The 12,555-nt window shown below is 41.2% G+C and overlaps 1 protein-coding gene across 1 annotated transcript in view; it reads left to right on the top strand.

Annotated features, from left to right (window-relative positions):
- Nucleotides 1-12,555, top strand: part of LOC128230945 (nose resistant to fluoxetine protein 6-like) — a 29,585-nt gene that overhangs the window by 15,416 nt on the left and 1,614 nt on the right. Inside the window, exons 12-24 of the mRNA XM_052943375.1 lie at nt 3,180-3,387; nt 5,341-5,674; nt 5,995-6,197; nt 7,297-7,387; nt 7,622-7,724; nt 7,909-8,138; nt 8,326-8,493; nt 9,447-9,543; nt 10,572-10,670; nt 10,943-11,105; nt 11,504-11,583; nt 12,001-12,120; nt 12,277-12,400. Coding sequence (XP_052799335.1) covers nt 3,180-3,387; nt 5,341-5,674; nt 5,995-6,197; nt 7,297-7,387; nt 7,622-7,724; nt 7,909-8,138; nt 8,326-8,493; nt 9,447-9,543; nt 10,572-10,670; nt 10,943-11,105; nt 11,504-11,583; nt 12,001-12,120; nt 12,277-12,400 — 2,020 coding nt within the window. The remainder of the gene's footprint in view (nt 1-3,179; nt 3,388-5,340; nt 5,675-5,994; nt 6,198-7,296; nt 7,388-7,621; nt 7,725-7,908; nt 8,139-8,325; nt 8,494-9,446; nt 9,544-10,571; nt 10,671-10,942; nt 11,106-11,503; nt 11,584-12,000; nt 12,121-12,276; nt 12,401-12,555) is intronic.

Here is a 12,555-nt window from a genome sequence, read left to right as displayed (position 1 = left end):
TGGATACGTTCCTGCTAGAGTGAGAGTGGTCTAGTGGTATATGTGTCCACCTTGCACCCCAGAGCTTGTGGATACGTTCCTGCTAGAGTGAGAGTGGTCTAGTGGTATATGTGTCCACCTCGCACCCCAGAGCTTGTGGATACGTTCCTGCTAGAGTGAGAGTGGTCTAGTGGTATATGTGTCCACCTCGCACCCCAGAGCTTGTGGATACGTTCCTGCTAGAGTGAGAGTGGTCTAGTGGTATATGTGTCCACCTTGCATCCAAGAGCTTGTAGATACGTTCCTGCTAGAGTGAGAGTGGTCTAGTGGTATATGTGTCCACCTTGCATCCAAGAGCTTGTAGATACGTTCCTGCTAGAGTGAGAGTGGTCTAGTGGTATATGTGTCCACCTTGCATCCCAGAGCTTGTGGATACGTTCCTGCTAGAGTGAGAGTGGTCTAGTGGTATATGTGTCCACCTTGCATCCCAGAGCTTGTGGATATGTTCCTGCTAGAGTGAGAGTGGTCTAGTGGTATATGTGTCCACCTTGCATCCCAGAGCTTGTGGATATGTTCCTGCTAGAGTGAGAGTGGTCTAGTGGTATATGTGTCCACCTTGCACCCCAGAGCTTGTGGATACGTTCCTGCTAGAGTGAGAGTGGTCTAGTGGTATATGTGTCCACCTTGCATCCCAGAGCTTGTAGATACGTTCCTGCTAGAGTGAGAGTGGTCTAGTGGTATATGTGTCCACCTTGCACCCCAGAGCTTGTAGATACGTTCCTGCTAGAGTGAGAGTGGTCTAGTGGTATATGTGTCCACCTTGCATCCCAGAGCTTGTGGATACGTTCCTGCTAGAGTGAGAGTGGTCTAGTGGTATATGTGTCCACCTTGCATCCCAGAGCTTGTGGATACTTCCTGCTAGAGTGAGAGTGGTCTAGTGGTATATGTGTCCACCTTGCACCCCAGCGCTTGTGGATACGTTCCTGCTAGAGTGAGAGTGGTCTAGTGGTATAAGTGTCCACCTTGCATCCCAGAGCTTGTGGATACTTCCTGCTAGAGTGAGAGTGGTCTAGTGGTATATGTGTCCACCTTGCACCCCAGAGCTTGTGGATACGTTCCTGCTAGAGTGAGAGTGGTCTAGTGGTATATGTGTCCACCTTGCATCCCAGAGCTTGTGGATACTTCCTGCTAGAGTGAGAGTGGTCTAGTGGTATAAGTGTCCACCTTGCACCCCAGCGCTTGTGGATACGTTCCTCCTAGAGTGAGAGTGGTTTAAGTGTCCACCTTGCACCCCAGAGCTTGTGGATAAGAGCTTTTCTTGTGGGTTTGATCCCCACCAGGGTGAGAGTAGTTTTTTGGTTCAGGTGTCAGCCTCTCTCCCAAGAGTTTGTGGATACAATCCCACCAGGGTTTAGAGTGGTATAGATGTCTACCTGTCACCCAACCAAAGAGCTTATGGATATGATTCAGCCAGGTGTCTGGTTCTGTGTTATAGCTTCTCAAAAAGAGACCCAGGTCTGTTTGGACTTCACAGGGAGTCATATTTGGGTGGTCAAAATGTTAATTAACTAAGACGTTGTCACCTGGAATGTTTATGCGGGACTCTTCAACAATAATAGAATTCAAGGAGGTCCTTACACTGTTTCTCAACTATTTTCTAGCTGGATGACCAATACATGTTTAGCACACAATCGGTAGTCTTCAAAGATATCTTATTACACAAAATTTAAAATTTTCTCTTTAATAGAGAGTTCTAACAACATGGCTGCCAATTTAAGTCACAAATAAAAACAACCAAGTTTAGAATAAAAAATAATTCCCAATGTGCACATTACTGAAACAGCATGCAAAGAACTTACCAAGAGGCTGTATATTGAGCAACAGGTGTCATTAGATAAAAAAATACGTCTTAATTTTTTTTAAAGGATAACACAAAGAATAAAGATGAATGCTTTGATAATAGAACAAAGTTGAATGACATGAAGCCAATTATGAACCAGAACCAACAAGTTTATTACAAAATATTTTTAATTATTATGAAAACAGTCTACATGTAGATAATGACATAAACAATAATGAAGGATGATTGTTGCATTATGTTCAACTGTTCAAAACTAAACATTATCTTGTGAACAGGCTGGTATATTAAGGGAGAATAGATTGTTGTACCATTTTGTGGCAGATATGTGGTCTAGTGATAGCACACTTTACTGTCATTTCAGAGGTCACAGGTTCGATTCCGTGCTGCATCACTTAAAAAACTAATCGTTGCCCAATAGCTGTTGCACACATGCACACACAGACTTGTATGAAGGGTGAACAGGTCGGTGTACAAAGGGTAAAACAATCTGATGCTTGAAGAGGTGAACAAGCTGGTGTATTCAGAAGTGAACAATCTGGTGCGTGAAGGGGTGTATAAGCTGGCCCATGAAGGGGTGAACAGATTGGTAAGTGAAGGGGTGAACAGGCTTATGTAAGAAGGAGTGAACAGTATTATGTTTGAAGGGATGAACAAGTTGATGTATGAAGGGGTGAACAGACTGGTGTATGAAAGAGTGAACAAGTTGGTGCGTGAAGGGGTGAACAGGTTGGTGCGTGAAGGGGTGAACAGGCGTATTTATGAAGGGGTGAACAGGCTTATGTATGAAGGGGTGAACAGGTTGGTGCGTGAAGGGGTGATAGGTTGGTGCGTGAAGGGGTGAACAGGCTTATGTATGAAGGGGTGAACAGGCTTATGTATGAAGAGGAGAACAGGTTGGTGTGTGAAGGGGTGAACAGGCTGATGTATTAAATGGTGAACAATCTGGTGTGTTAAGGGGTGAACAGGCTGATGTATTAAATGGTGAACAATCTGGTGTGTGTAGGGGTGAAGATGCTGATGTATTAAATGGTGAACAATCTGGTGTGTGAAGGGGTGAACAGGCTGATGTATGAAATGGTGAACAATCTGGTATGTGTAGGGGTGAACAGGCTGATGTATTAAATGGTGAACAATCTGGTGTGTGTAGGGGTGAACAGGCTGATGTATTAAATGGTGAACAATCTGGTGTGTGTAGGGGTGAACAGGCTGATGTATTAAATGGTGAACAATCTGGTGTGTGAAGGGGTGAAGAGGCTGATGTATTAAATGGTGAACAATCTGGTGTGTGAAGGGGTGAAGAGGCTGATGTATTAAATGGTGAACAATCTGGTGTCTGTAGGGGTGAACAGGCTGGTGTATTAAATGGTGAACAATCTGGTGTGCGTAGGGGTGAACAGGCTGGTGTATTAAATGGTGAACAATCTGGTGTGTGTAGGGGTGAAGAGGCTGATGTATTAAATGGTGAACAATCTGGTGTGTGTAGGGGTGAAGAGGCTGATGTATTAAATGGTGAACAATCTGGTGTGTGTATGGGTGAACAGGCTGATGTATTAAATGGTGAACAATCTGGTGTGTGAAGGGGTGAAGAGGCTGATGTATTAAATGGTGAACAATCTGGTGTGTGTAGGGGTGAACAGGCTGATGTATTAAATGGTGAACAATCTGGTGTGTGAAGGGGTGAACAGGCTGATGTATTAAATGGTGAACAATCTGGTGTGTGTAGGGGTGAACAGGCTGGTGTATTAAATGGTGAACAATCTGGTGTGTGAAGGGGTGAACAGGCTGATGTATTAAATGGTGAACAATCTGGTGTGTGATGGGGTGAAGAGGCTGGGTACGAAGGGTTGAACAGGTTGGTGAAGAGCTAGGTAAAAAGGCTGGTGTTTTAAGGGAGGAACAAGCTGGTTCGTGAAGGGGTGCACAGGATCAAAGGTGCTCGTCACATTGCCTGGATACAGTTTTTTTTATTATTTTTTTAATTTTATTTTTTTAATTTTAATTATCATTTATTTTGGTTAAAATAGTGAATATATGTCATTTAAAAAATTAGTATTATATATAAATAATTATTTATATATTAAACTAATTTTCTTTCACGAAAAATTGTGGAATAATTTTTTAAATGACATGTATTCACTATCTTGACCGAAATAAAAAAAATAAAAAAAATAAAAAAATAAAAAAATATATTTAAAAAAAGGATGTATTACTGTATCCAGGCTATGTGACGAACACCTGTGCACAGGATGGTGTATTGTTGTATAATTATATTGATGAATTAATTAAGGGGTGAACTGGCTGGTTTATTAAGGTAAGCCATCATTGTGATGCAATGATAGCCATCATTAGCCATATCATTGTGATGCAATGATGAGATCACAATTGTGAGTCAGCGCATTCTAGATATTAAAATTGAGGTTATTTTTAATTTATATTGATTAGCAATTATATTATTTTTGCATTGATTTTGTACATTTTTGATTTACACAATAATGGCGCTACTTTTATGATGTTAAATTTTAAAGAGAGGTAAATACCAAAATCTTGCCATAATTATATAGCAATTTTACTAATTTGTTCCTTAAATAACATAATGTCTATATAATACAGCTCTCGGTGAAAGTTGTTAAATATTCAAACTGAGCATTTTGTTACTTTAAAATGAAACTTTACTGGTAGCATTTTTTGGACTGATAATAGATATGGCCGGCCTTAAGAGTTGTAGTGTAAGGACGTCGGACTCGCTATTGATTGATTTCCTTACAACGCGCTAAGTGCTTTAATAGTAAAATATCAAATAAAAGGGAGATAAACTGTAGATGCACGTCATGGATGAGTGGCTAATGCATACATAATACATGAACCGAATACCAATAGTACATTTACCTCTTGGGCTTAAGTGAAAGGGACTGTCGTTAAACTGGAACAACAAAGGTAATGATTGATTTGTTTGATATTGTAAAGATAGCTGATACTATAATAGCTGATTGCAGACAAAAATGTTTGAGACCGAACCGGTACATATTTTCATAACTGAAAGCCACGGTCATTTTTGTTCCATTTAAATATGATAGTTCATGTATGTATGTCAATGATACGTACTATACCCGTCCAGTACTGTACTGTGCAAACATCAAATACATGTATAGCCGAAATAGGTCATTATAATCACGAAAACGTTTACATGCTATGAATCCTGCATTATTTTAGAATATAAACTTGATCTTCTGATACAATTTTTACAGGGTGTCAACATTTATAAAAGTTATAATCGGAATCGATGATGTTCTTATGACCATAGTTTCAAGAGCAGTTCATACCTCGATCATGCAGTTCTTACATGATAAGAATGTAACGTACGTTGAGATAGATATATTTTATTGCAACGCATAATACACATGGCACAGATCGGCGACGATTTATTAAAACATTTTACCTTGGTTTAAATATGTAAATAAATTTTCATTTGCTTAGCCGTGTACATACTGTACTATTTGCAGGGGCAAACGATGGACATGCTCCATATATTGACCACACTATTCTTGTTTGGATGTGGGATAATATTACCGTGCCAGTGTGATCAAGTCAGTTATAACGATGTCCTGCTCAATGTTCATAAGATCAAGCAAAAGTTGACGAGTCTTGATTCTGGCGATGAGTACACCACCCCCATGATCCTAGGGGAGGGGTTTATGAGAACCCTGAAGCTCTCTATGGGAGCGGAGGCGCTCCTGCGGTTGGCAGCCACCCAGGCCGTGTCACCGGTTTGTAGACAACACCTGAACGAGACGCTGTTGGCGGCCACCAAATACCAGGAAGACTGGGCCATAAAAAGTAAGTCCTTTACCGACGGATTTTCGTTATCATTTAATTTATTTCATGGAGAACATAAGTGCGTCCTCCAATCATAAATCAATGAAATCAATAAAACACTGTCATATGCCAAGCGTTGAATATAAAATAAATGTAGAAATACTAGTATTTCGAGGCAAACAAGCGCTGTACAGCTCATGAGTAACTAATGACACCGAGATTCTCATTCCACTAACACTGATTTATAGTCTGTGTACAAGACCGTAGTATAATTTAATAATATTGCGTCGTATTAGGTATTGACTATTATGAAATACTGAAATGATTATTTTGATGGGCAGTGTTTGACGCGGACACGAAGTTGCCCTCTGGCTTCCTGATGGGAAATCTGCTGTGGATCGGCGACTACGAAGAGTGTGTGAACGTGACGGCTACTATCTATGTTGGCCAAAACCGTACACTCCCCACCCACCCGTTCACCGGACAGTTCTGCACTACCGCCATACCTTTAGGACCCGAACCCGAAGCTGGTGTTGACGTCGGGGTAAGATAAAGTTCATTGACAGGGGGAAAAACTGGTCGTTTGATAGAAATAAATGTTGATAATTTTAAACGCGAATTCGGCTTCAATCTGAAATGACTCGAACCAACAAAGTGTGTTTAATCGTCAAAGTAAGTACATTGACCTAAGATGCTCATCATAATGCAATAAATTAAACCGTTGTGGTTGGTATTCAAATACAAATGTACAATTTACACCAATGGAAAAAGAAAGCTAGGGCGTCGGCGCCTGCCTCGTCCTCGGCGGTCATTAGAAGCCTTTTGTGTCGGCGTCTGCCGCGTCGTCGGCGGGCGTGGTGCTCAAAATACTCATTGGTCAGCACAACATAACGTGAAACTTAATGCCCATGTCACCAATATCAATGACAATAAATGGAAGTGTAGTAAGTTTCCAATGTATATGCGTCGAATCTTTTTCATGGTTAATATTCCATTTACGTTGACGAGGGTCGGCATCTGCTTGCAGTGCTTATGTTGTACACTGTTGTGGCATTATCAGCCCTCCACTTGCGCTAATCTTGTTGTACATTGTCGTGGCATTGTCAGGTCCACGCTTGCAAGCCTTGCAAGTCTTGTACAGCAAGACCATCGCAAGCGTGGACCTGACAATGCCACGACAATGTACAACAAGATTAGCGCAAGTGGAGGGCTGATAATGCCACAACAGTGTACAACATAAGCACTGCAAGCAGATGCCGACCCTCGTCAACGTAAATGGAATATTAACCTTGAAAAGGTTCGACGCATATACATTGGAAACTTACTACACTTCCATTTATTGTCATTGATATTGGTGACATGGGCATTAAGTTTTACGTTATGTTGTGCTGACCAATGAGTATTTTGAGCACCACGCCCGCCGACGACGCGGCAGACGCCGACACAAAAGGCTTCTAATGACCGCCGTGGCATTGTCAGGTCCACGCTTGCGATGGTCTTGCTGTACACTGTCGTGGCATTGTCAGGTCTCCGCTTGCGCTGGTCTTGCTGTACACTGTCGTGGCATTGTCAGCGGAGACTGTCAGGTCTCTGCTTGCGTTGGTCTTGTTGTACACTGCACCTGCAAAATTCATACGTTTCAGGGGAACGGAATGCCTGCCGCTGCTTTAAAATTGGGTCTCTGTGTCCCCAGCACGTGCTCCGAAATGGACATCAACACACTCATTAACTCAAGTGAGTAGTTGAGCTTTCAAATCAGCCCTGAAATTGTTATAAACTCTAAATAATACCATTTCAAATTAATGGAACTTACTGCATATTTAAGCAAGTGTGAAAAGATTTATAACTCGAGAATATGTAATTTGTACTCATAACTACATGCTATAAATCTGCTCTTGAAAGTACTTAATGGCGAAGATAACTTGCTCTGAAAACTATTGTTGTTATTATTGCTTCATCTATCTTCAGCTTTGGCAATTATCCCACAGGCAATGAACACGACGCTACAGGCTACGGTAACTTCCTGCCAGAATACAAATCTGCCCTACGACGACAAGGCCCTCGCTGCAATGTAAGGACAAAAGTTACATAAAATTGAAATAAAAGTTTGTGTCTGTTTTGTTAAATACGTTTATTTGTAAAAGCAAAATCTAAGGAAGTAAAATGTGCATGTATAATACCAGCATTTCAAACAATTAGATGCTTGAACATTTACGTGATTTTATTATTTGATGCATGTTTTTTTCCGTTTTCAGCGTATTTTTTAGCATTCTAGCATTAATCATCGTGGTCGGCACATTGTATGACGTAGTGTATATCCGGCAGCTGTTCCGGTCACATGATGAGGAGGAGGCAGAAGTGGGTGAGTCAGCAGGACTTCTTGCGGACGCCAGCGCCCAGGAGAGCCGGGACATCAAGTATCGGACTTACGAGACAAACGGGGACGTCAGAAAAGAGCAGGCTCATGATAACACCGTTGTTGTTGGTAAGAAAGCATACATACGTAATATAATCATAACGCTAAGTAATAGGTTTGTAAAACGTTTATGGTTGCTATATGGCTCGCGGAGTTGTGGTCTGTTGATATACCGTCATATCAAAAGTTAGAGTTAAAGAGCTTTAAATACTAAGTACGCTTGCTACATAGCTTACATATTGTCTCTTGGTCACAGGAACCTGTGGTAAAATCCTGCAGGCGTTTTCCGTGTACACTAACGGCTCCAAGATACTTGACACGTCGAGTAGGGCGGGGAATCTGGGATGTCTCAATGGGATCCGCTTCCTCAGCATGTCATGGGTCATCCTCGGACACGCACTCACATTCTGTCTCTACCAGTCACGTGAGTAGCAAACACGACCTTGCCAATTAAACACGTGAGTAGCATACACGACCTTGACGATCAAACTTGTGAGTGGCATACACGACCTTGACGATCAAACACGTGAGTAGCATACACGACCTTGCCGATCAAACACGTGAGGAGCATACACGACCTTGCCGATCAAACACGTGAGTAGCATACACGACCTTGACGATCAAACACGTGAGTAGCATACACGACCTTGACGATCAAACACGTGAGTAGCATACACGACCTTGACGATCAAACACGTGAGTAGCATACACGACCTTGACGATCAAACACGTGAGTAGCATAAACGACCTTGACGATCAAACACGTGAGTAGCATACACGACCTTGACGATCAAACACGTGAGTGGCATACACGACCTTGACGATCAAACACGTGAGTAGCATACACGACCTTGACGATCAAACACGTGAGTAGCATACACGACCTTGACGATCAAACACGTGAGTAGCATACACGACCCACGACCTTGCCAATCAAACACGTGAGTGGCATACACGACCTTGCCAATCAAACACGTGAGTGGCATACACGACCTTGCCAATCAAACACGTGAGTAGCATACACGACCTTGCCAATCAAACACGTGAGTGGCATACACGACCTTGCCAATCAAACACGTGAGGAGCATACACGACCTTGCCAATCAAACACGTGAGTAGCATACACGACCTTGCCAATCAAACGTGTATTTCAACGTATAAACTTCAATCAGCCAATATCAACTATTCAATAAAGCGACCAAACGAAACGGTTCTTGAGAAGCAAGACTGAGCCATACATTTATCAATGGTGAAGATGTATTAATAGGATGGCCATGACAAGCCTAGCTAGTAGCATTCATAGTTGCTTTACATTTTTAACAACACACCACGATGCGGGAAAATGCTTCACTCAATTATTCCAATGTCCCCACACAGGTAACACGTTACCGTTTATCACGAAGATGTTGAACCGGTTCAGCTTCCTGGCCATCATGAACGCCACCGTCTCCGTGGATACTTTCTTCATGCTCAGGTATGACACTGACACCTTTGTTTGCGACTAAGCTTCTGGCGGTAAGAGAATAAATGTGATCGCAATGATATAATTGTTGTTATGCTCATCGAAGGGAGGAAAATTAAAAAAAAATATAGTCGCCGCTTTGTCCGTCCGTACGTCCGTCTTTCAAAACTACTGATGGTATTGAAATAAAACTTGGTATTTAGATAGATGGGAATGAGAGGAAGTGCAGTGCACAAGAACTATAATCCTATATATCATGCATCCTTATGAAGTTAGCTCTCCTCAACCTTTTTTCATAATCGGTGCTTGTCCTGGCCATAGTTTGAAAAAAATACTTAAGGGATTTAAATGACACTTTTAATTATAGATAGATGGCTCTGAAAGGATGCGCAGTGCACAAGAACCATTCTCTTGCCCAACATATTTTTTTTTTAACTTTCTCCTGATATTTTTCGGAAATGCCTTCTTGTCCGTTCTATATCTTGTTTTTTTGCCGTTCTATATCTTGGAAAACAAAAATTGAATAAAAATTTAAATAGATGGCAATGAGAGGAAGTGCAGAACACAAGAACCACTAGTATGACCTGCATATTATTTATGTCTCCTTTACCTGATCTTTTTTTCAAACATGGTTGCTTGTCCGGGCCATGTGTTGGAAAATACTAAAGGGATTGAAATAAAACTTGAAATGTAGGTATATGGCAATTAGAGGAAGTGCAATACAAAAGAATCATAATTCTACCAGCACATTGTATAACATTTTCTGCCTTTTCATTGAAAATGGGCGTTAAGGGAGCATCCATCGCTGATATTCTTATCGTTGAAATGTAAGCGGTTTACCGCTCTGATGAGGATTGCATTCAAGAGTAACGATTTACGCTCTCCAATTTTTGGAGGGTTTAGCACAGGAAACGTTTACCTGTATGTTAATCCGACGGTTTAGTAGGTTTGTAAATTGTTATCTACTTTGCAATATTAACCATTGTTTCGATGTTGTGATATTTCTTAATGTAGTCACGCTTGTCCTGTTTCTATTACAGCGGTTTACTGGTGTCGTATTTGAGTATGAAAGAGTTGAAAAAGGTTGGCGGCGTCAGAAACTTTCGCTGGGGCATGTTCTACTTCCACAGATTCTGGAGGTAACTATGCCAACACGAGTTAAAGGTTATGTATGACCTACCCTAGAAGCACAGACTTTACCACCCGGTGTCATATACGATATACTATGGTGTAATACTCAACGCTAAATTTCTTTAATGTCTCAACAATACTATCAGAGGTGTAGCATCGGACATATTTTAAATAATCGATCCTGGTAATGGTATCCATGCCAACGCACTCTTACAATCACTGACCAATTAGCTTATACACACGTTTACTAGCCCTTATCCCCTCCATGCACCCCCGGCAGACTGACCCCGGCGTACGGGCTGTTCATCTTCCTGTACGCATCCCTGACCCGCTTTTTGTACACCGGACCCCTGTGGCCCCAGCAGGGCTTTGAACCCACCAACTGCACATACTGGTGGGCAAACCTCCTCTACGTCAGCAACCTCATCAATTTCGACAAACAGGTGAACCAGTTTAGATGCATGAAGTATCACGGTAAATCATATACATTAATCATCATAAAGACAAAAATGATATATAAATCACACAAACACGTATTTTTAAGCTATTATGTCGTATCGTTCTTGATTTACCCGCAGTACGAAATTCGTTATCAGTATATAACATATACATATAATATTATGTTTGAGAGAAACGCAGTTGATTGAAAGACAAATGGTAATTACTTGCAGCATAGCATATACAATACTTCATTATTTAATTACATTTTGATAAAATCAAAAAGGAAATATTCGCAATCTGTAAGACTTGCTTTTTCACATCAAGAGTAGATATGTATATAGAAATATGCCAAGTAAGTCGTCCAGCTTTGTTTGATGTATTGTTATAATTCCCGTTTCAGTGTATGGCGTGGAGTTGGTACCTGTCCAACGACATGCAGTTCTACCTGATAAGCCCGCTCATCATTATACCGCTATACTTGTGCGTATATTAGAAATAGGTTTGAGTATTAAGCTATGGTTTGGATTTGGAAAATTGAAATAGTACTGATATCTCATTTTAATGTAATGGTCAAAATAAGTATGATGTTTAACCTCATCACACAAGCTAGGATACGTCAGACAAATCGGAGTCGTCGGATGTCTACTGTACTGGAAAACAAACGCTCAAATGCAATGCCATTCTATTTTATCCATTCAGGTAGTCGACTGTTTTGAGTATACTTGTTCAGAAAATACAGATGTTTTTACTTCCACATCCGGCTTGTTGGTTGTGGCTGTGTACATCGTGTCCCTTTTCGCCGAATCACGATGCTGATTTCCAGCGCCGTCGTCTCCACTGTGTGGTGTATGCCAACAATTAATGTCCTGTATATAATCAATATATTTCTACTTCCAGTTCGGGCGTATTGGGTGTGGCTGTGTGTCTAGTGTTCCTTGTCGCTACCATGCTGGCTTCCGGTCTCATCGCCTCCATCAATGATCTTCCAATGACCTTCGTGACCCCTGCTGGGAACACGTGAGTAATAATGTCTTTAGTAAATTTGTTTAATATTAATGACTGTAGCGCGACGCTTTTGATTTTACTCATAACTTCTAAAATATTGCTAGCTACTAGTGTATCGTTCTGATCATTTTGTTGCCTTTTTCTCCTATGTTTGCGATCCCTTTCAAGCAAAATTGGTCAATATTTCGACGACTACTACGTAAAGCCATACTGCAGGATCGGGCCATACGTCGTTGGGATGCTCCTTGGGTATATATTGTACAAGACAGACGGCAAGACACGGATGAGTCGGGTAATGCCATCTGAAATTCGTTCCTAGCATTTTCCTTTTTTTGTGCCATAGCTTCTCTATACTTTTCTCCGATTTGACCTCGAGATAAAAAGTCTTCAACCGACTTCAGTTGCCACCTGCACGTGGTTGTACATTTGGAAAATATATTGTTTTTA

Source organism: Mya arenaria, chromosome 4 (genome assembly GCF_026914265.1).
Source record: "Mya arenaria isolate MELC-2E11 chromosome 4, ASM2691426v1".
NCBI lineage: Eukaryota > Metazoa > Mollusca > Bivalvia > Myida > Myidae > Mya > Mya arenaria.
This window is presented reverse-complemented; position numbering and strand designations above follow the sequence as displayed.